The 23,669-nt window shown below is 36.5% G+C and overlaps 1 protein-coding gene across 3 annotated transcripts in view; it reads right to left on the bottom strand.

Annotated features, from left to right (window-relative positions):
• Nucleotides 1-11,478: 11,478 nt before the first annotated feature.
• TPP2 (tripeptidyl peptidase 2) overlaps nt 11,479-23,669 on the bottom strand; it is an 88,288-nt gene continuing 76,097 nt past the window's right edge. For 2 of the 3 annotated variants that reach the window (XM_054574364.1, XM_054574365.1), the window contains 5 exons: nt 20,268-20,364; nt 19,159-19,289; nt 16,520-16,727; nt 14,866-14,985; nt 11,479-12,596 (listed from right to left, as the gene is read on the bottom strand). In XM_054574364.1, coding sequence (XP_054430339.1) covers nt 12,507-12,596; nt 14,866-14,985; nt 16,520-16,727; nt 19,159-19,289; nt 20,268-20,364 — 646 coding nt within the window. In that variant the 3' untranslated portion in view covers nt 11,479-12,506. Of the gene's footprint in view, nt 12,597-14,865; nt 14,986-16,519; nt 16,728-19,147; nt 19,290-20,267; nt 20,365-23,669 lie in introns of those variants that run through there. The other variant, XM_054574366.1, reaches the window with a different exon arrangement.

Raw genomic sequence — 23,669 nt, 5'->3', positions numbered from 1 at the left:
AGAAAACATCATCCAAATGAAAAGAGAACTAACCATATGGGAAAACATATCTGTCAATGAAACCTCGGACAGGGGTTTGAATGGTCTAGAGATGATTGAGGAGAGTCTGGCATCAGAGATGTTGGGGAGAGAACTGAGAGAGTAGCTGGGGGGATCCCAGTGCTGATTCCTCCCCAAATGGCAGCAGCCATCTTGCTCAGGCAGACCACTCCCATGAGTGGTAACAGCATGAAAGGACACAATAGTCCCATCTACAGGAGAGACTCTGCCCAGCTCTGACTGCAGAGAGCAGAGTGAATAGATTAACACCGGGAGGAGGCAGATACAGAGAGTAGATTCCTTGAAGTAAGTCTCAGACTGCCTAAGGTCAGGCGTGGTCAGTATCTGACATCATTGGAGGCAGATCCAGAAAGAAAGAAAGAAAAAGAAAAGTGGTCTCCTACCATAGTTCACACCACAAAGTCAGGAAGTCAAGACAGATCAATTTAAGAAGAAGAAGCAAAAAAGAAGAGTCTCACAAATAATGGGAAGAAAAAGAAACACCCCTCCCAATTGAAGGAAAAGGAGGAATCCCTGAAAAGAGAACTAAATGAAATAGAGGCAAGTAAAATATCAGATACTGAGTTCAAAACAACGATTCTAAGGAAGCTCAGTGAGCTCAAGGAGAATTACCAAAACCTACAGGGAAACTGTGAGGAACTTATTGCAAACTATATCAGCATGAAAAAAAGACATGGAAACTATCAATAAGAGGCTAGAGGAAATGAAGAACACAATTTCTGAACTGAAGAACACAATAGAAGGAAACAAAAGCGGGGTAGATGAAGCAGAGGATCGAATCGGTGAGCTGGAGGGCAGGGTAGAAAAAAAGCTCCTAGAAAGAGCAAGAAAATGAAAAAAAAAAGACTCAAAAAGAATGAAGTGTTGAGAGAAATGCAGGAAAACTTGAAACGTAATAAATATGTATAATAGGGATACCAGAAGGAGAGGAAGAGGAACAAGGAATAGAGAACCTGTCTGAAAAAGTAATGATGGAAAACTTCCCTAATTGGAGGAGAGAAAAAGTCGCACAAGTCCAGGAAGTACAGAGGGTCCCATTCAAGAGGAACCCAATGAGGCCCACTCCAAGACACATCAAAATTAAAATTGCAAATATCAAAGACAAAGAAAGAATCCTAAAGGCAGCATGGGAGAAACAGGTAGGAACATACAAGGGAGCCCCGAAAGGACTAGCAGCTGACTTTTTAACAGAAACCCTACAAGCCAGAAGGGAATGGCAAGAAATATTCCAAGTCATGAAAAGTAAGGACCTGTAGCCAAGACTGCTGTACCCAGCAAGGCTGTGAATTAAAATGGAAGGGGAAGTAAAGAATTTACCAGATAAAAGAAAGCTAAAAAAATACACCTCCGCCAAATCAGCACTGCAAGATATGCTAAAGGGGCTGCTTTAGAAAGATGAAGGAAAAGAATGAGAAAGAGAGGATCATGGGTACAAAGGGAAAAAAATTAATAAGTACCTATCAATAATAACTTTAAATGTAAATGGATTAAATGCTCCAATCAAAAGACATAAGGTAGCTGAATGGATAAGAAAACATGACCCACACATATGCTGCCTACAAGAGACCTATCTCAGAACAAAGGACCTACACAGAGAGAAAATAAAGGGATGGGGAAAAAAATATTCCAAGCAACTGGAGAGGGAAAAAAAAGGAGGGGCACCAAAACTTTTTTCAGACAAAATAGATTTCAAAACAAAGGCCATAAAAGAGACCCAGAAGGACACTTCATAATAATATAGGGAAAAATTCATTAAGAACATGTAAACACTGTAAACCTATATGCACCCAATATAGGAGCACCCCAATATATAAGGAAAAACTTGGAGGACTTCAAGAAAGATATATATGGTAACACACTGATAGTAGGGGATTTAACACCCCAATGTAAACAATGGATAGCTCTTCCAAACAAAACATCAGCAAAGATATTGTGGAACTGAATGACGATTTGATGAAATGGAATTGACTAACATATATAGAACCTTTCATCCCAAAGAAGCAAAATACACATTCTTTTCAAGTGCATGTGAAACATTTTCAAAGACACACCACATGATAGGATACAAAACAAGCCTCAACAAATTCAAGAACATTGAAATAAAAATAAGCATTTTCTTGGACCACAGGGGTTTGAAACTAGACACCAACCTCAAGGGAAAAACTCAAAAACTTTCCAAGTCATGGAGACTGAATAGCATGCTGAATGATTGGGTCACTAATTAGATCAAAGAAGAATTGAAAAAAATTCTGGAAACAAATGAAAATGAGCACACAACTGTCCAAAACCTATGGGACACAGGAAATGCAGTTGAGAGGGAAGTTCATAGCAATACAAGCCTACCTAAAAAAGATAAAAACATTTCAGATAAACGACCTAAACCTACAGCTTCATGAACTGGAGGAACAACAACAAACAAAGCCCAGAGCAAGGAGAAGGAAAAAAATAAGGTCAGAGCAAAACTGAATGGCATACAGACTAAAAGAACAATTCAAACCATAAATAAATCCAGAAGCTGGTTCTTTGAGAAGATTAAAAAAATCAACAAGCCTTTAAGCAGACTCATCAAGAAAAAAAGGGAGAGGAACCAAATAAATAATATCAGAAATGAAAGAGGAGAAATAACTGATACCACAGAAATAAAAAGGATTGTAAGAAATTACTATGAACAATTATATGCCAAGAAATTTGAAAGCCTCAATGAAATGGACACATTTCTGGAAGAATATAACCTTCCATCACTGAGTGAAGAAGAAGCAGAAAACCTGAACAAAGCAATAACAGCTGGTGAAATTGAAGCAGTTATCAAAAAACTCCCGGCACACAGAAGCTCTGAACCAGGTGATTTCACAGAAGAATTTTACAAAATATTTAAGGAAGAGCTAATTCCTGTCCCTCTTAGTCTATTCAAAAAAATCCAAAAGGGAAGACTCCCAAAATCTTTTCATGAGGCCAGCATCATCCTAATCCCTAAACCAGATAAAGACACAACAAAGAAAGGAAACGACAGGCCAATATCACTGATGAACATAGATGCTAAAATCCTCAACAAAATATTGGCAAACTGCATCCGGCGGTACATTAAAAAGATCATCCACCAAGATCAAGTGGGATTCACCCCAGGGATGCATGGATGGTTCAATGTTCACAAATCAATAATTGTAACACATCACATAAACAAAAGGAAAGACCAAAATCACATGATCTTATCAACAGATGTGGAAAAAGCTTTAGATAAGGTACAGTACCCATTTATGATAAAGACATTGAGCACAGTGGGAATATAGGGAGCATTCCTCAACATAATAAAGGCCATATATATATGAAAAACCTATAGCCAACATCATACTCATTGGTCAAAAACTAAAAGCTTTCCCACTAAGATCGGGAACAAGACAAGGATGTCCGCTTTCACCACTTCTATTCAACATAGTGTTGGAAGTCCTAGCCACAGCGATCGGACAAGGAAAAGAAAGAAAAGGCATCGAAGTTGGAAAGGAGGAAGTAAAACTGTCATTGTTTGCAGATTACATGTTAGTGTACATAGAAAACCCCATAGACTTCACCAAAAAACTCCTCAACCTAATACGTGGATTTGGCAGAACAGCAGGATACAGAGTCAATATTCAGAAATCCAAGGCATTGTTGTACACCAAAAATGAAGTATCATAACCAGAAATCAGGAAAAGACTCCCATTTGTATTAGCAACAAGAAAAATAAAGTACTTAGGAATAAACTTAACCAAGGAAGTAAAAGCCCTGTATTCAGAAAACTACACAACACTGAAGAAAGAAATTAAGGAAGACAAATAAATGGAAGCATATGGTATTCATGGATTAGATGAATTAACATCATCAAAATGTCCATACTACCCAAAGCAATTTATAGATTCAATGCAATCCCTATTAAAATATCAATGATGTGTTTCACAGATATAGAACAACATTTCAAAAATTTATATGGAACCACAAATGACCCCGAAGAGCCGCAGCAATTCTGAGAAAGAACAAAGTAGGAGGGATCACAATACCTGACATCAAACTATATTACAAGGCCACTGTAATCAAAACAGTCTGATTCTGGCATAAGAACAGACACACAGATCAATGGAAGAGAATAGAGAGCCCAGAAATAAACCCATGTCTCTCAGGTCAATTGATATTCAACAAAGGGGGCAGAAGCATAAAATGGGAGTAAAAATAGCCTCTTCAACAAATGGTGTTGGGAGAGCTGGGCAGCTAAATGCAAAAGATTGAAATTCGGCCACCAACTTACACCATACACAAATATACACTCAAGATGGATAAAAGACTTAAATGTAAGTCACAACACCATAAAAGTCCGGTGGAGAACATAAGCAGGAAAGTCTCAGATATCCCATGCAGCAACACTTTCACCGATATGTCCCCTAGAGCAAGAGACAAAAAGGAGAGAATAAACAAATGGGGCTTCATCAAAATAAGAAGCTTCTGCATGGCTAAGGAGAACATCAGCAAAATGAAAAGGGAACCAACTGTATGGGGAAATATATTTGCCAATGATAGCTCGGACAGGGGTTTAGGCTCCAAAATATATAAAGAACTCACACAACTCCACTACAGGAAGACAAACAATCCAATTAAAAAAATGGGCAAAGGACATGGACACTTTTCCACGGAGGACATACACAGGGCCCAGAGACATATGAAAGGATGCTCAGCATCACTAGCTGTCAGAGATGTGCAAATTAAAACCACAATGAGATACCACTTCACACCAGTCAGAATGACCATCATAAACAAATCAACAAACAACAAGTGCTGGAGAGGTTGTGGAGAAAAGGGAACCTGAGTCCACTGTTGGTGGGAGTGCAGACAGTTGCAGCCACTGTGGAAATCAGTGTGGAATTTCCTCAAAAAGCTAAAAATGGAACTGCCTTTTGACCCAGCGATTCCACAGCTGGGATTATATCCTTAGAATCCCAAAACACCAATTCGAAAGAACCTATGCACCCCAACGTTCATAGCAGCACAATTTACAATTGCCAAGTGCTGGAAGCAACCCAACTGCCCGTCAATAAATGAGTGGATCTGACAACTATAGGGCATTTACACAATGGAATACTACACAACAGAAAGAAAGAGCTACTACCTTTCATGACAGCATTGTTGGAACTGGAGAGCATTATGTTAAGTGAAATAAGCCAGAGGATGAAAGACAAATACCATATGATCTCACCTATAAGTGAAACCTAATCATCAAAAGAAACAGGCAAGAAAAAATAGCAGCAACTCTGAAAGAAAAAAGAAACCAACAGTAACAAGCGGGAGAGTCGGGAGGGGGGTAATGGGTAAAAGAAGGGGATAAGTCAAGTCAAGGAACGTGTATAAAGAACTCTTGGACAAAGCCAAAGTGGGGAATGCTTGAGGGTGGGAAGTGGGAGTGGGTGGGGCAGGGGGAAGTTGTGGTGAGCAATGGAGAGAAACATATTTGAACAACAAATACATTTTAAAAAACTAAAAAATAAAATACAAAATATAAAAATAAAAATCTGTTAAGAGGATAAATATCATGTTAAATGTTCTTACCACAAAAATATTATGAAATACAAAAAAACCCAATGGCTATAGTAAGAGACAAGAAAGGACACTACATAATGATAAAGAAATAATGTAACCCTTGCAAACATTTATCCACCCAACACAGAAAAACCTATATTTGTAATGCAAGTCTTGACGAACATAAAGGGAGAGAATGACAGTAATTTAGTCATAGTACAGGATTTTAACTCCTCATTGAATTCAATAAATAGATCTTACGGATAGAAAATGATCAAGGAAATAACGGTATTTAATAATACACTACATCAGATATATTTAGTTGATACCTTCAGAGCATATCACTCCAAAGAGCCAAGTACTCATTCTTTTCAAGTGCACATGGAAAACTTTGTAGGACAGACCATATGTTAGGACACAAAACATGTCTCAATAAATTTAAGAAGACTAAATATATCAAGCATCTTCTCTGACCATAACAGTATGAAACTAGAAATCAATCTCAAGAAAACAACCTGAAAAACACAGAAAGACATGGACTCTAAATAATATGTTACTAAACAATGGATGGTTTAACAATGAGATGATGGAAGAAATGCGTACTGGAAGTCCTATGGAAGCACTCATTTAGATAAAAAGTTCCAGTTGAAAATCTGCAACACAGGAAAAGCAGTCCTGAGAGAGAAATTCATAGCATTTCAGGCCTGTATCAAGAAACAGGAGATATCGCAAATAAAAAATTTAACTTTGCATTTAAAGTGTCTTGAAAGAAAACAAAGCCCAAATGAGCAAAAGAAAGCAATAATAAAGATCAGAGTAGAAATGAACAAAATATCAATACAAAAGATCAGCAAAACCAAGAGCTGGTTCTTTGAACAGATGAACAAGATGACATACCCTTTAACCTGACACATCAAGAAAAAAAAAGAGAGCACACAAATAAAATTAGAAATGAAAGAGGAAAAGTAACAACTGACAATAAAGAAATAAAAAAGATTGTAAGAAAATATTACAAACTATATGACAACAAATTTGACAATCTGGATGAAATACATATATTCCTAGATACATACAATTTTTCAAAACCAAATCAGGAAGAATCAGAAAATCTGAATAGGTTACAAACTAATAAAGTTGAAGCACTAATCAAAAAACTCCCAACAAATAGGAGCCCTGGACCAGATAGCTTCACAGGTGAATTTTACCAAGCATTCAAAGAGGAACTACCACCTATCCTTTTCAAACTATTACAAAAATTCAAGAGAGGGAAAGCATCCTAAGCTTATTTTATGAGGCCGGAATTATCTTAATTCCAAAACCAGATAAAGACACAGCTAAGAGGAACTATTATAGACCAATATCCCTGATGAACATAGATGCTAAAATCCTCAAGAGTATTAGCATACTGGATCCATCAATACATTAAAAAGATTATACACCATGATCAAAGGAGATTTATTCTAGGGATGCAAGGTTGGTACAACATCTGCATATCAACAAATGTGATACATCGCAAACTAAATGAAGGATAAAAACCACATGATCATATCAACAGATGCAGGAAAACATTTGAAGAAATCCAGCACTCATTTAGATAAAAAATTCCCACAAAGTGGAAAAGAGGAAATATACCTCAACATAATAAAGGCCATATATGACAAACCCAGCCAATATCATACTTAATGGGCAAAAACTACAAGTATTTCCCTTAAGATCGGAGAAATGGAAATATCTTCTATAATATTCCATTAATCAAGATAGTATTGGAAGTCCTAGTCATAGCAATCAGGCAAGAAGGAGAAGTAAAAAAACATCCACATTGGAAAGGAAGAAGTAAAATTGTCCTTATTTGCAAATAACATGATATTGTATATAGAAAACCCTAAGGACTCCAAGAAAAAAACTACTAGAACTGATAAATGAATTCAGTAAATGGATACAAGATAAATATCTAGAAATCAGCTGCATTTTCATATATCAATAATGAACTATCAGAAAGGAAAACTAAGAAAATATTCGCATTTACAATTGCTTCACAAAGAATAAAATACCTAGGAATAAACTTAGCCTAGAATGTAAGTGACCTGTACTCAGAGAAAATTATGAGACACTGGAGAAATTGAAGAAGCTACAAATAAGTAGAAGCACATACTGTGTTCTTGGATGGGAAGAACTAATGTTATTAAAATGCCCATAATACCCAAAGCAATCTATAGCTTCAGTGTAATTCCTATCAAGATTCCAATATGGTGTATTTCACAGAACTAGAATATTTCAAAAATTTATACTGAACCACAAAATGCTCCACATGGCTACAGCTCATACAGAGAAGAGACTAACAGGGACAGAGGGGAGGAGGATTAGGGGGCTTGATGAAAAAAGTGAAGGGATTAAGTAAAAAACAAAAACAAAAACAAACAACAAATAAACCAACCAAAAAAACTCAGAGAACAGCATGGTGATTATCAGAGGGAAAGGGGGGTAGAGGGATGTAGAAAAAGGTAAAGGAGGGATAAATGGTGCTGGAAGGAGACTTGAGTTAGAGTGGTGAACACACAATAAAATATACAGATAATGTATTAAGGATTTTACACCTGAAAGCTGTAAAATTTTATTAACCATCACCCAAATAAATTCAATTAAAAATCTCATGTAACTTTGCTTTCAAAACTCAAGTCCATTATGTATAGAAATTTGTTAAGAAAATTATAGCATTGGGACCTGACCCCTAAATCTGACTTACAAATGGTTATCTTTCATCGTCCCAGGACAAAGTGGTATGATGATCCTACATTTATGTTCTTATTTTCTAAATGAATACTTTTTTTAAAGATTTTATTTATTTTTAGAGAGGGGAAGGGAGGGAGGAGAGGGAAACATCAATGCGTGCTTGCCTCTTTAGCTGCCCTTACTGGGAACCTGGCCCACAAACTTGGCATGTGCCCTGACTGGGAATCAAACTAGCAACACTTTGGTTTGCACGCCAGTGCTCAATCCACTAAGCCACACCAGCCAGGGGTAAATGGATACTCTTAGAAAAGCCATATTTATTGCTACTATAGAGAAGCTGTGTCTTTAAACTTTTATAACAGAGAAACTAAATATATAAAAAGACTAAATTGTACACTATAAATATATACAGTTTATTGTATGGCAACTATAGCTCAATAATACTATTTAAGTAAATAGACAAAAGCGTTAGGAACCCCTACCCCCATAAAAATTTTCAATTCCTGGCAAGTCTTAATTCATCTAAATCTCCATTTTTCTACTCCTGTATTAATTTGTAGTAAAACATCTCTTTCCTTCTGTATATTCTTTCACATCTGACACATAACTAAAAATGTATTATCTAAAAATGTTTTATGTAAAATTTTTAATACTATTAATAATTAAAAAGTTGTTCCAATACCCAATTGTTTCATGTTATGACATTTGTATTTATTTTTAGTTCAAGGATCTAAATAAGGTACATGTTTAATTGTTTGACTGGCATGTCTCTTAAATTTCTTTTAATCTCCAAATTATCCCTTCACCTCGCCTTTTCCTCTTGCCATTTACAGGGTCCAGCAGAGGTAACGCTGCACCTTGAGTGTAGTTGGTAGGATAATACCGGTGTAATAATTTAGTTTTCATTTGAACATTTCACCTAAAATGTCATATGGTGTGTTTGAGTGTGATATTGTTACAGGTTTATATATTCATCATTTTGTAAAAAGACAGGGGCGTTATTTGTGCCACACCCCTTATTTGTTGACGTTGTAGAATTTCTACCTGCAGCATTATGCTGACTGCATCACCAATGTACCCTTTAATATGTCCCACCATCTTCTGTTCTTCCTGTAGATTATACATTTTCATGACTTGGGTGTGTAACCACACAAGTGAAGCCTACCTTAAATCAAAGTCCAGACAAGTTATGTCGCCAATGAACCCTAGTGATGTAACATTAAAACCAATGGGTTTTTTGGTTGTTTAGTATAGAGGATCATTGAGGCATATGTTAGTAACTTTTAAATTCATACATAAAATGAAAGCTATAGATATTTCCAGTTGATCTGTATTATATTCATTTTGGATACAACACGGCATAATCAGATTCTAGAGTTTGGTTTACATGTCTGGAAACGCAGTCAGTCCTATCTGCATTGCAAAAAGTGAGATCTGGCTTTGATATTGGAACTGTGGTTATTCACTTTTGACCCTTGAAAGGATACAGTTTAATTATACATGTGCTTAATCCTTTGAAATCCTCTCACACAAACAGGGGTGATGTGATACTAAAACAGTACCTTGGTAGAATAGGGTGCAGCCAGCTCACTGCTGTGCAGTGGTCAGACTGTCTTTGCATTATAGGTTTCTAAGGCTGCCACTGACCCAACCTGTCAGCAGGGCCCATTCACTTATTGCACCTGGAACTCCATACCTTTCTGGGAAAGCATATCCAAAAACTCACCATGATTTTAAACTCTTACTTCCACATTAATATAGCAAAACAAACCAATACCCCTGAGGAATAAAGTGAGAAATGTGGGAGCTGTGGAAAACGATGGCTGGTTTTGTGTAAAAATAACGAATGTTAGAAGTATCTTAGAATTTATTGTATTTTGATATAACTCAGAAGGCAGTACTTCAAAATAAATGTATCATCAGTTTCTAATCTTAAAATTCCATTAAAAGTGGATACTAAATTCTTGTGCTAAAAAAGAAACTGTAATGTCACTGAAATGGTGGACCATTTTGTCACTGCAGGAGCATCTCTGAAAATTTTCTCCATTAAAGCTATGGGGAAACTGGCAGAAATGAGAAGCAACTTTTTCAGAATTCTGGAAGGTGTGTTCGCCCAAGTAAAATGGCTGAATCTCAGCAAGAGCAGTGACTGTATTTTCTGATGTTTTAAACTACCCTGTCCCCTTTTCAAGGTAGTCTTGAAAAGCAGCAGCCTGGCAATCACTGGAGGGAGCCAAATAGGGTTGGGAGCTCCTCCAAGCCTCTATTTCCAGAGAGCTGTCATTATTTGACTGACTTGGTTGTTCCCTAGAAGACGCCCCCAAGTGCAAGACCGTATTTATTAGGCTGGACTCTAGATCTCTTAGGCCCAGAAGCCTTTTCCCTAGTGGTGGTTGTCCAGATAATTACAATTGTGTAACTCTGTGGCTGTCTGAGATGGTGAATAATAGTTGGGGTTCATCAAGAAGCTTAAAAAAAAATGCTGGGAAATATTTCCATAGGGGCTTTGAGAACTGACATATTCCTGACCATCTAGAAGTCCATGCACATGGTAGAGCTGTACACATCCTCAGAAATGACCTGAGAAGGACTCAAGCTCTTTGGCTGAGCCAGAGGCTCTGTGCAAGCAGGTAGTACTTACCAGATATAGCAAAACCTGTATTATAAAACTCGTTCTGTAATTAACAATCAACCCATCAGCAGCAGTATGACCTTGGAAAATCACCCTCTTTTCTGAGCTTCTCAATTTCCTTATTGGACTGAACCTGTGTACATGAGGTCCTGTATGTATGTAGATGGAAGTATCTATGTTTGTGAGGGAATGGTTATGTAGCTGTTCATTGATGGGACTTCAGACTCTATATGGTTCAAAAATTCATACAAAATGTGTGCAGGCATATTTGCAATTTTCAAACAGACTCTATGTTTTAGTCAAATGAAGGAATCAATTACCATAAAATAGTTATGAAACACTAGACAAGATTACTGGTAGGTCTTCTATAGTAGTAAATTCTAAGGGAATAATATTTAAAAATCACACACACACACACGCACTTGCTGTAAGTGAGCAGAGGCTTTTAATATTGACTGCGTGTGTCTGTTTATTTTATGAAGGAGGGTTGAGAGAAGCAAGGATAATAGCCAGAAAGATAAAAATAATAAGTTAAACATACACAAAAGTTCATCACAATAAGAACTGGAAACATCCAAATAATTGCAAGCTTAAAAGAAACATTACAAAATAAATTATCTCACGTTGAATTTCTTGCCTACAGATTTAATATTACTTTTGTTCTAACTCCAAATTTTATTTATGAAAAATTAAGACCAACTTTAAGAAGCTTCATATTCACTTTTATTATTTATAAAAAAATTAAGGTATCAGAGTGTATATGATGTACTGTGATCTTGGTTTTGCACATTTATTCACGTGTTTACATAATTTCAACTTTAATAAACATACCATATGTGTGTCTTTACAATACTTGATAAAGATTTAGCAGTCTGGCACTTATACATGAATTATTAGTTAACTGTGATGCTCTGCATGTCAAGAGGATGTTAAAAATGATTGGCCTGAAATTACTCCAAAGATGAAGATTTATTGAAGCAGTTATGCTCCAGCAATTGCCACGTATTTATTTGTGTCCCTTTACTTTCCCCCCCTTAATTGAATGTAAATGTTTGCAAAAAAAAAAAAAAAAAAAAAAAAAGGAAGTTCTGTTACTTTTTAGTCCAATAAATAATTTTAGCTACACTTAATGTAGCTTTTTTAAGGCCTTCATATGACTGAAAAAAATTGAAGTCAAGCATGTTAAAATTGTTAATTTATAAAATAAAAAATAGAATTTTACAGGTTTGCAGTTAAAAGTTACTGTTCAAAACGTATCATGCATGTAGTAGTTGCAACCCAAACAAAAGTCCTTCGTGCTAGCAGTTAGGGTACAGCCCACTGCTAGCAATGTAAGACATTAGGAAAACACCATAATGTTAGAAGTCTAGATTTACATGTATGAAGCCACACGCCAGCAAAGTCTCTGATAAATACACATCATTTTAATAATCTGTATTTGATAGCGGATGAAAACATGCATTAGACTAAAAATGCCACAAATTTGTTTTTATATCCATTCAATATAAAATTTTCTTTTTTAAAATTTAAAGTCTTAGTTCTCATTTTAGAATACACAATAATCAGGAGGATACATGATGGGGAGCCAGTTTTCAGTAAAAGATGCACAATGGGTCCATCCAAGTAACTTCATCAGCTATAACAAAACATAGTGATATATTATTAAAGAACATATTTTCAAGTTCAATATTTAAGGTAAATTCTGCACTAAATATTTGGTAATGAAGGGTAGTATGTAGAACTCTCCTTCCATCCAACCTACCATCAATCTACCTACCTTTCTTCTTACCAACCAATGTTCCTTCCTACCAAGTATGAACTTTCCTACCAGCCAGCTTATCCCCTGGTGATTATTAGCATCCTTGCCAATCTTTCTTCTTTCTTTCCCTCCTTCTTACTAACCTTTGTTTTCCTTACCAATTAACACATTGCGTACCGCATAGAAATCTCTAAGACATACGTCAGGGTTGAATGACCAAAATACAATGTAACTGCAATGCTTTATGGGTTCGTGCAATTAAATAGTTTTTCGTAGATTGACCTGCACGGTTTCCACCAATGAGATCGCTTCATTTGATGTGGACAAGACAGTGTGTTGACATCTAAAGTCCATAACAGATGGCGCGCGAAACATGAGAAAACCCGTGAGTGGTACACAATGTGTTCTTACTTGCTCCCTTCCTTCCTACCAATCTAGTTTCCCTTCATCCTTTTTTTTCTGAGTGCCCACTGTAAGTCAAACACTATTCTAGGCATTGGGAAAACAGCACTGAATAAATTCACTTCCCATTTTTAGAAAATTTATGTTCTATCCAGGAAAACCAAATCATAAAGCAGCAAATTAATATATGAATAAATAAGTAAATAATTAAGATATATATCAGGTATACAGTAAAAATAAAAATGTAATACAGAGTGATTGGGAAGTTAACTGGTCAAAAAAGGGACTGCTGAGAAGGTAACATTTAAGTTGAAACCTGAGTAATAAGAAGAAATGTACTGTGTAAATCTGGGGAAGAGCTTTCCATGTAGCTGGAATACCTTTAGTTAGGTCTTCCTGTGGGAAAGGGCATGGCTGTGTTAGCCTAGCTGAAAGGAGGCTAGTGTGGCAGAAGCAGAGTGAATAGGGGGAAGTGTGATCTGAGACATGGCTCAAAAGAAAGGCAGAAGCCAGATCATACAAGGCCTTATGGGCCAGTGAGGAAAAACTTGATTTTTAAAGATTTTATTTATTTGCTTTTAAGAGAGAGGGGAAAGGAGTGAGAAGGAGAGGAAAAAAAATGGATTAGTTGCCTCTTGCATGCCCCCAACTGGGGACCCTGGCCTGCAAACCCAGGCATGTGCCCTGACTGGGAATCGAACTAGCGACCCTTCTGCTCACAGGCCAGTGCTCAGTCCACTGAGCTATACCAGCCAAGGCTAGATTTTATTTTAAATGTGATGGAGATTCATCATTAAGTGTCTAAAGCCATCATTTCTGATTGCTGGTGGGAAAACAGGGGAGTAGAGCGGAGGAGAGAGAAGTTACAAAACATCCCTGAGGTGAATGTCTGGTTGCTCCTGTCCACTGGCTTTAAAAATGTAAGAGTTCACAGATTAGAGCCTACATGACGAGACTTGACTAATGATTCCAGAGTTTTCTTAACCTATTCAAAGATCTAAAGAAGCTAATTTAAAATGTCATACAATTCAAAGTGACTGGTAAAGGTACAAAACAGGATCTAAGAGTCAAGATAGCCTATACTTTAATAAAAAAAATTCCACAGGAACCCACTGGTCAGCTTTACATCCAAAGAATACCTTAAATATAAAGAGCAGACCTTTGGCTGAATTTGGCAGAACCAACATTTCCCAACCTCCCTATATCCTTTAGGAAAAATTAAATTATGTGACTGCAAAGATAAGGTCAGGCTAAAATAATTTCTGTGCAATTCAACTAAGTTTTTATACTCGACAATTAGCTTCTGCAAAAAGGACAATCACAGAATTTCTCTGCATATTATACAATATATGGTAAAAATAACATAATGGCCTATCATCTCAAATGAATAAAATCTAATATAAAAGTTCAACCATTTTAGAATTAAGCTAGTATGTATTTAAAGGAACTAGCTGTTTCCTTCATAAGGGAAAACTTCATCTTCTTTCTGTACAAAACTCATAATGCATTGTGCCTATGTTAAAAACATCTGAAGCTAAATACAGGTTTTCTGGACAGGAGTGCAAAATTTAAATAGCTACTAACTGTTTCTTCATGCATTTATTTTATAGTTCAAATTACATTAATTAGTGTGATAATTAGTCATGATAAAGTCAGTACTGTTATATCACTACCATGAAGCCTGACTATCTTATTATGCAGTACTGCACTGACCCTTAATAGTGACAATTTAATTATCACTTACTTGAATGCAATTTTTCCAGTTTTCTTTTGTTGGTTTTTCTTCCACAAGTTTAGTTGCAAATTTAAGGCCTCTCCCATACATTTTATTTACTAATGCATGCTTATAAGCAAATGTCAAAACCTATAATGTAAAATAAGATAAAGTTTATCTATGAAATATTTACACTTTAAGGCATATAGCTTTAATAATGAAAGTACTGAGTTTCTACAGAAGTATAATTTTTAAAAGTTAACATGTCATATCAAGTAAATTTCAAAAATTTTAAAAGAACAATTTATGTCCTCAAAAGAGGTGGGTGTTCCACAGAACAGATAATTTATCTTGGAGAAGAAAATTATTATGATAAATCACTAGCTGTTGAAATCCATGCTAAAATACCTCTTCATGAAAAAACGCACATTATGGTAGAACTACAAAACTACAGTCATTATAAATTACCAAAATTACAAAAGAGGATAAAAGTAAAAAAAAAAAAAGTACCAGATTATACAAACTTTCTACTACTTCCCTTTATACAAGTTCTGTACCTTTAACTATAGTATCTAATATACTTATAAGCCATTTATTTACATTTTTGGTCACTACTATTAGAATGTGGAAAATGTTCTCAAAGAAAGAAATCTTGTCACATTTATTGGTGTTCAAGAGCCAAGCAAAGTGTTCAACAATCGTTGCTAGGAATATAAACAGACAGGTCACTAACACAGTAGTGTTATGGAAAAAACGGAATTGTTTATTAACAGTTTTATTATGATGCTCATCAACTTTCTGTTGGACCAGGATTTATTGGTCTTTTTTCAGCAGCAATGTTTTTCTAATGTTTGGCATAAACTAGACATGCAATAATTATTTGTAAGAACAGCAAACATTGTTGAGGTTCTCCCATGTACATAATACTTATTCATAAAAGCTTATGAAAAATAGTGTTATTCACTCTCCTCACTCAACAGATAAGAAACTGAGGCATCGGAATAAGATCACACAGGTGAAAGTGGCAGAGCCAGGATTCTACTCCAGTGGTCTGATTTCAGATCAAATTCTTAACCTCTGGTGCAGTGTCCTGAATATAACTGAGTTCCTCCCACATATATACTACTGTACTGTGGTAGAAAAATGGGAAGCACACAGGAAGAATTTTCTCCCTAATTCGAGTTCTTTCCTAGAAATTACCATGGTTCATCCTAAAAAACAAGCATCTCTCTATCAAAACAAAACAATTGTTTATGCTGGGTGAGGAGAGTTCCATCAGGACATCACCTCCCCCCATCCCTGACAAATCAGCACATAAATACATGTGGAGAGGCATGAAGACAATTTCTAGATGTTTTTAATTTTAGCTTCATACGTAACTGGCTGGCTGAACAACCAAGATAACACTACATACATTCTCAAACTGTCTTCTAAATTAGTGTGGCTAAACAGCCTCTTTGCAGACAGATTAAAATAACAGTAAAAAATAGTTTTTAAGCAGGTATGACAAATATAAGGTATTGCTAAACATGTCTTCTTCAGAGCCAAGCTTAGCCTCATTCCATTTATTCTCCTCTTCTTCTGGCCAGTAACTAGGGAAGAGTAAACAGTAGGCATGGGGCAAAGGAGAAGTTTGGAAAGCAACCACCAAAAACTGCAAAAGACAAGCAGAAAGGTAAGTTACCTTAGTGTCAAAAAGATCAGTCCATTTTGTAGTTTCCCAAAAAGTTTCTGTCAGAGAATCCAAAGTACTTTCCCCTTCCTCTTCTCTTCCTTCTGCATCACTTGAAACAGCCCCATCTTGATCCTGTGCTTGAAGAAGATGGTCAGCCAGGGCACATCCTTTTCTACAAAGGGCATCTACGAGGGTGGATTTTTGTTTGTCCATGTCACTGTACACCAATCCAAAAAAAATTTTACAGATTTTTTCAGTAACATTTCTTTAAAAAGTACAGCCTTATCTGAAATTAAATCCATGTATTCTTTTGCTTAATATTTATAATTGCAGAGATCTTATGTAGCTATATCAGTATTGTACATCAAATAAAATTCCTTATTTCTAATGAACATCAAATGAGCCACTATTTTTAGACAGATTAAATGAGTTAGGACAGCTGGACTTTGGTGAAACAGAATGCCATAAGCAACAGAGCTGAAAATTATTTGTTTCTAAATTCTGTCAGCTACATAACTCTTAATCAGAACAGTATTTGATTAGTGTTTGGATTTTTAAAAAAAAAGATTGTGTGGTTGCCTCTCGCATGCCCCCTACTGGGGACCTTGGCCCACAACTCAGGCATGTGCCCTGACTGGGAATCAAACCGATGACCCTTTGGTTCACAGGCCAGCACTCAATCCACTGAGCCACAACAGCCAGGGCTGGATTTTTGATAAATAGAAATTATTACCTATTTGTCTTTGTGTTGGTACAGATGTACAGGGGTTTTTCTAGTCATGAACTTGCATGTACAGGACAAACAAATATAATGCTTACTCTAAATGTGCCAGGAGTACCTATCTCACCATTTTAAAATATTAACTCGTTCATACTCAAAACAATTCTCTGAGTAAGATACTATTAATTATCCCCATTTTGCAAAGGAGGAAACTGAGGCACAAAGAGATTAAGCAATTTGTTCAAGATCCTACAGTTAGAAAGTGGCAGATCCAGGATTCTAAGCTACTTAGTCTGTTTCTGGAATCCCCCGCTCTTAATCACTACTGTTAAACTGCCTTGCTCCAGGGGAAGTATCTTTATTTTCTTGTAATATATTCCAAATGCCCAGAATAATGCCTGGCACAAAACAGACACGTCACCATTGAATGAAATATAGTAACAACCTACAATCCAGGGGACACTGTATCTTTCTAGAATGCTTGTTTATTTAAGCCATTTCGCCCAACTCATGTCAGATGCTTGTGAAGACAATGAGTCTATGAGAAAAGAATGAAGCATAGGGACAGTTTCAAGATTAGGACAGGAATATAAGGAGCTGCTTATCAAGAAATGAAAAGGCACAGGCTGGGGACAGAGACCCTGGTTTGAATACTGGCTTTGCCTCTACTTAATACTGTCACCATAGGCAAGGCACTTAACCTCTCAGAGCATCAGTTTCTTCTATAAAAATGGGGTAAAAATGTCCCCACTTTGCACGTTGTTTAGAGGATTAAATTTAAGTGAGACATCACATTTAAAATGTCCCAGTAATCCCTTATAAATAATTGGCACTTCATAAAGAGTGGCTACCCTTTTCCCCATTATTATTAACAAAACAATGACAAAATGGCAATATTTTGAGATTCTTCTTTTGGAAAGTGTGAAAGGGTGCTGACGATGGCCAACAATGAACTCTGAATAAATTTTATTCTGCTTGAGAAATACCACTTGTGAGATTCATAAGATCCCATAATATCAGTATAAACAACACAATGCCAAGAGTTCTAGTAGTTTAGAATGCCAGTATTCTATAAAAAATATTTCTAATGGAAGCTGATGGAATCTTTAGGGAAATTATAGTACTATTAGGAAGCATGAGCAGTTTCAGTTTATTAGTTATAAGAGAATAAGGTTATCTACCCTTGTAAGTCAATGATCCCTTAAGTTGAAAATAAACCAAATAGAGGAAAAACTGACATCTGGAGAATCACTATGAAGTGACAGTAAAGATTCATGGAAGAGTGAAAGTGAAAGAGTTGTTGGAATACTGGATCGACATTTGGAAACCCACTCTCATACGAAAGGAACCATACCACCCACTAATATACCCAGCTCAGCTTCTCTGTTTTATCTATCATGTTAGGGCACATAAAGACAAAACTATAGACTCTCCCCTTCCCTTCTCCCCAGGTAATACTCTAAGTCCCGTTCCATAAAAACTGAAGTTGCTAGATAATGGATTTAATCTAATTTTAATTTTCACTTACTTCACTAGGCATTACAAAATGAATATGAAATTTTTCAGGCTACTGGCTAATATCTAGTTTGAAAATTAACTTTATAGGGTGTTATGTGTTTGCCCTCTCCACAAAGCCAGTTCATATAAATTCCCAAGTAGCTGGACTGGTTGATCACAGCTACTCAAATCTTTCCACCAGGACAGCACTGATGGTAGAGAAAGTAAACTCCTTTTCTTCTGCATCATCTTAAAATGATTGAAGAAAATTATTACAAAGTGTCTAATGAGGGAGTATCTAAATATTGATAACTCTAATTATGAGGATATAACAAATACCAGGAAAAATATTCTCAATAATATTAATCCCTACTTTTAAAAAAGTAACTAAGAAATGAGATGCAAGAAAGATTATTTACTGGTTAGGTACTTTTTTATAGTAGCAGCATCAGGCCTGGGGTCACTCTTCATTGCAATATAAACTGCTAGGGCTGTTTGATCTATGTGAGAAATAACAGCATTTGCAGCTTCAACAATTTCACTGAGTCTTTTCATTCGTTCCTGGAGAGGAAAGAAGGACATAAAAAAAATGGATGTATCAATGTGTACAATGAAGCATTTTCATTTTTGCTGTCTAAATTGCATGCAGTTAAGGGGGACTGGCTCAGGGGGCCTTACGCTATCTCCTTCCATGATCTTTGTATCTGTCAGCATTTCTACAAAAGCTGAGCTTAGACAGGAAAATATCTAATTTACATTCCCCACTGGCACTAAATGGCAAGAGCAAGTGAAAGATTTCATAAAAATGTAAAGTGTTTTCTACAAAGGCAACTCCTGTTCTGGATACCTTTAGAAACAATTTTAGAGATTGGCTATGTTACTTCAGTCCCATGCCACAATACTGAATGAAAACAGAAGTAAAATAAGCACTAGCTGATGGAACAAATTCTAGTTATTATTAAAAATACAAAGATGAAAGTAAACAAGAATATAACTAACAAAGTCTATGATTTTCATGGTATTTGTGGTATTCTCAGCAGTTTGCTTCTCTCTTATTCAAATCTTTTAGAGGTTGGTCTCCTTTCAACACTTTCTAGTTTAATCCAAACCCTTAATAATTTTTAGTTGATTATGGCTAGCACATTCCTACTACCATGATTACTAATGAGAGCTAGTCCATGCTAAGAACGTCTGGAACTATAGCTAATTCTTAAAAGTAAGAATCCTTAACAAAGTTAATGCAAAATAGGGGTTCTCTTTTTCCTGAAGGTGTTTAGATTTGCAGCAGTCTAGGACCACCACCTTCTGCTCCTTGCTCTGTAGGTCAATGTCAGAAAAGCAACCCTTAGGGTATCTTAACTACTCCTCCCAGTGACCAAAGGGCAAGAATCTTAAACTTATAGTAATAACCAAGTTCCTTAATTAGCATAAATAAAAATAGCTCAATGGAACAGTGAACTGTTTTTTAATTCAAAATACAACCTTATCTAATATTACAAACAAAGTAAGATACTCATGTTAAAAATGATTGTGCCCAACCTTTTCAGCATCCAACTGATGAAGTCGTGCAACATATAGAGGAAGATAGTTAGGATATGTTTCTTTCAATTCATTATAAATGTCACTAGAATCCAGCCTATGTGTGTAAGAAAGAGAAAACAATTATTTTATTTCTTTTAGAAAGAAAATTTCCATCTGTCCTATTATTTAGCATTGTTTTGAAGTTTCAGTCAATAATCTAAAGTTTCAATTTGAAATATAACTATATTCAGTGACAAGAATTATCATTATTTACAGGTAGTATAAATATGCTTACTTGGAAAACCAATATAATAAAAAATGAAAATTATGTCAGTTAAGAGTTCAATAAGATGGAAGGTAAAAATCAGCATCAACAGCTTTCCTAAAAAGAGGAAAAACATTCACAAGTGGCAAGAAAAAATAAAGATCTAGAAATGTCCAAGATCTAGAAGAAAAATTTAAGTTTTTCTGAAAAAAATCTGAAGTCTTGAATGAAGAGACATTCCATGTTCCCAGATGGGGAAACTGAGTAAAATTAGGTCAGTTCTTCCTGACTGCATGCAATGGGAAGCAGTAGCCTGTAATCTCAGCTTGCTTGCCTGACATGAAACCACTGCCTCCTGAGCTGGGACAGGGGTGACTGGGGCCCTGGCAGTGCCACAACTAAGGCAGACAAGTAGGGGCTGAGCATAGGAAAAGAGCCCCCACTTCTTGACCACATTTGGCTAGAACTTAGTCTCACCAACAGCAGCTGGGCTGGATGACAAAAGCTGAAATCCTGCGCCTTGTAGGGAAGAAAGTCCTCTGACTGGGAGCTGAGGATAACCAGCCTGGGATACAGTTTCTGCATCACTGTCATGTCAGAAGTGAATCTCTGCAACCTCACTTTTGAATGACTTACACTGTATTTTCAACTGTTTATAACATTCTATGATCAGCCAGAGACTGACCTAATGACTTTAACTCATGGTGGAGATACAACCTAGTAATTTTAAGTGGAAAAGTAAGTCTGAATATGGATTGACATTACAATGGGAATTATTTTCAAAATATGATGTCTGCTCTCTCTGTAAGGCCTCCTGACTGCAGGGGCACACACATATTAAGCTATGAGGATTCCAACAGAAAATCAGTGGTAAAAGAAATATTGTATAACACAAAAGGAAAAGGCAATCAATTTGACTACATAGAATAAATTTCTATGTAAAAAGCAAGCTAAAAGTCAAAGAATATGCTTAGAGAAAATTCTGTGACATGTACTATAGAGCATTAACATCTTTTATGTTAAAAGAAAAATCTGATGTGCCAGTAGGAAAATGGGCAAAGAATATGGTTCAACCACCAGAAGCTATACAGATAATGAAATAATAATGTTCAAAAGTTCAAACTGGGAGAGCGGCAAGATGGTGGTGGAGTACATCCACTGGTGAAAGGCCATGGGATTTTTTCTGTTGTCCACCAGAGAAAGATGAAGCCCATTGAACACAAAGCCACCTTTTTTCCCCTTTTCTTTTGTTATAAGGGACCAACACATAGGTTTTGTATTCCTAGCCACTCACCATTGGCTCAAAGGGAGTGCAGTAAGGAGAGACAGGAGTGGGAGTCTTGGGGGAAAGGCATGAGATGTATCCAGGACCGTTAGAGGCTGGCTTTGGGGCAAAGCGATTCCATACATTTTCCCGGGAACAAGACTGGCACTTTGACCTCACAGGGGAGATTAGAAATGCTATCACACCCAAACTCTGGGCTCTGTAGGTCCCAGCTACTATCCTACTAGAGGCTTCACCCTGCTGAGTTCTGGGAAATAATCTGGGACAGTCTGATGTGTGAATGAACCCACTGTCTTCCTTGAAGTCTGAATGGTACCTCCCACAAGAGATTCCAGGGGTCCCATCCTCCCAATTCCATCAGAAGCCCTCTCAGAAACAGAAGGGTCAGCATTTATCTAAGACTAATGGCAAGAGGCAGCTGACCGCAGTACCTACAGTGCTTTCAGCCATTAGTTGATTCACCAATGGACCTTCTGCTGATAAAAAGCCAGCAGGGTAGAGCAGCAAGGGCCACCCCTAATGCAGCCAAGCCTGAAGGAGAAACCCACAGACTGTGGATTGCTAATAGTTTCAAACAGGCTGCCTAGAGCTAGATGGGAACAGCACCTCACATTGGATTACACAAGATTAGGAAAATCATAGGCATATCCAGAAGGAGAAGCCAGCAGGCAAGCATTAAACTCTGCTGAGACAAATTCCACCTTGATCTTTTTCATTATTTGTGCTATTTTTTCTTTTGCATAGCTTTTTAAACGTTTTTCTTTTCCTTTGATTTTATTTTGATTTTTCCACTATTTTTTAATTTCAAGTCTCAGACTTTATTCTTCCCTTTTCTTACTCCATTTTGTCCTCTTCCTTCTCTTATTTTCATTTTAAACTGTATTTCCCCCTTTTTTTTGCTGTGTTTCTATTCCTTATTCTTTATCCTCCCTCTATTCTCTGAAAATTATTTTTCTTTCCTTTAATCATTTCACAGTTTTTTTCCATTCTTATAAATTTCTTATTCTCTTTCCACCTTTATTAATCTTTGCTTATTTGTCATCAACATTGCTGTAGTTATTGGGGGTATTTTTGCTGGTGTGGGTTTTGTTTTCTGTGTAGTTTTGTTCTGTTAGCACCTGTACAACGTAAGACAAGACATGGTGTGGATTGAAATTCTCAGTCAGCCAGCTGCGGGGGAGAACCCACTAATGAATGAGCCAACAATAAAATACCAAATACAACAGGAGAGCACATAAACGGAATAAAGCACATCCCAAGAGCACCTAGATCAGCTGATCAATGAGACTGCACCATGGAGTCCCAGAGGACTCCTACCACAGAAGGCCACCCCATGAAGATGGGGAGTCAAAGCAGATCAATCTAATATGTAGAAACAAAAAGAGTCACCTAAAATGGGAAGACAAAAAACACCACCAAGTCAAAAGGAAAGGAGGAAACCTCCAAAAAAGATCTAAATAAAGTCGAGGCAAACAATTTATCAGATAGAGTTCAAAGTAATGGTTATAAAGATGCTCAAGGAACTCAGAACCATAAGGAACTTTGTGGGAGTTACAAGGGACTTAGTGGGCACTACATCAACATGAAAAAGGACACAAACACTGTAAGTAAGAACCAGGAGGAAATAAAGAATACAATATCTGGAATGAAAAATACACTAGAAGGAATTAAAAGCAGGTTAGATGAGGCAGGGGATCAAATCAGTGAGTGGGAAGACTAGGTAGAAAAAAAATCACATAGCCTGAGCAACAAAATAAAAAAAGGTATGATGACAGTTTAAGGGAGCTGCATGACAACATGAAATGTAACAATATTTATATCATAGGGATACTAGAAGGAGAAGGAAGAAAAGGATAGAACACCTGTGTAG

The sequence above is a fragment of the Pteronotus mesoamericanus genome, unplaced genomic scaffold (assembly GCF_021234165.1).
Source record: "Pteronotus mesoamericanus isolate MK-2021 breed Mesoamerican mustached bat unplaced genomic scaffold, CSHL_Meso_final contig_26, whole genome shotgun sequence".
Classification (NCBI taxonomy): domain Eukaryota; kingdom Metazoa; phylum Chordata; class Mammalia; order Chiroptera; family Mormoopidae; genus Pteronotus; species Pteronotus mesoamericanus.
This window is presented reverse-complemented; position numbering and strand designations above follow the sequence as displayed.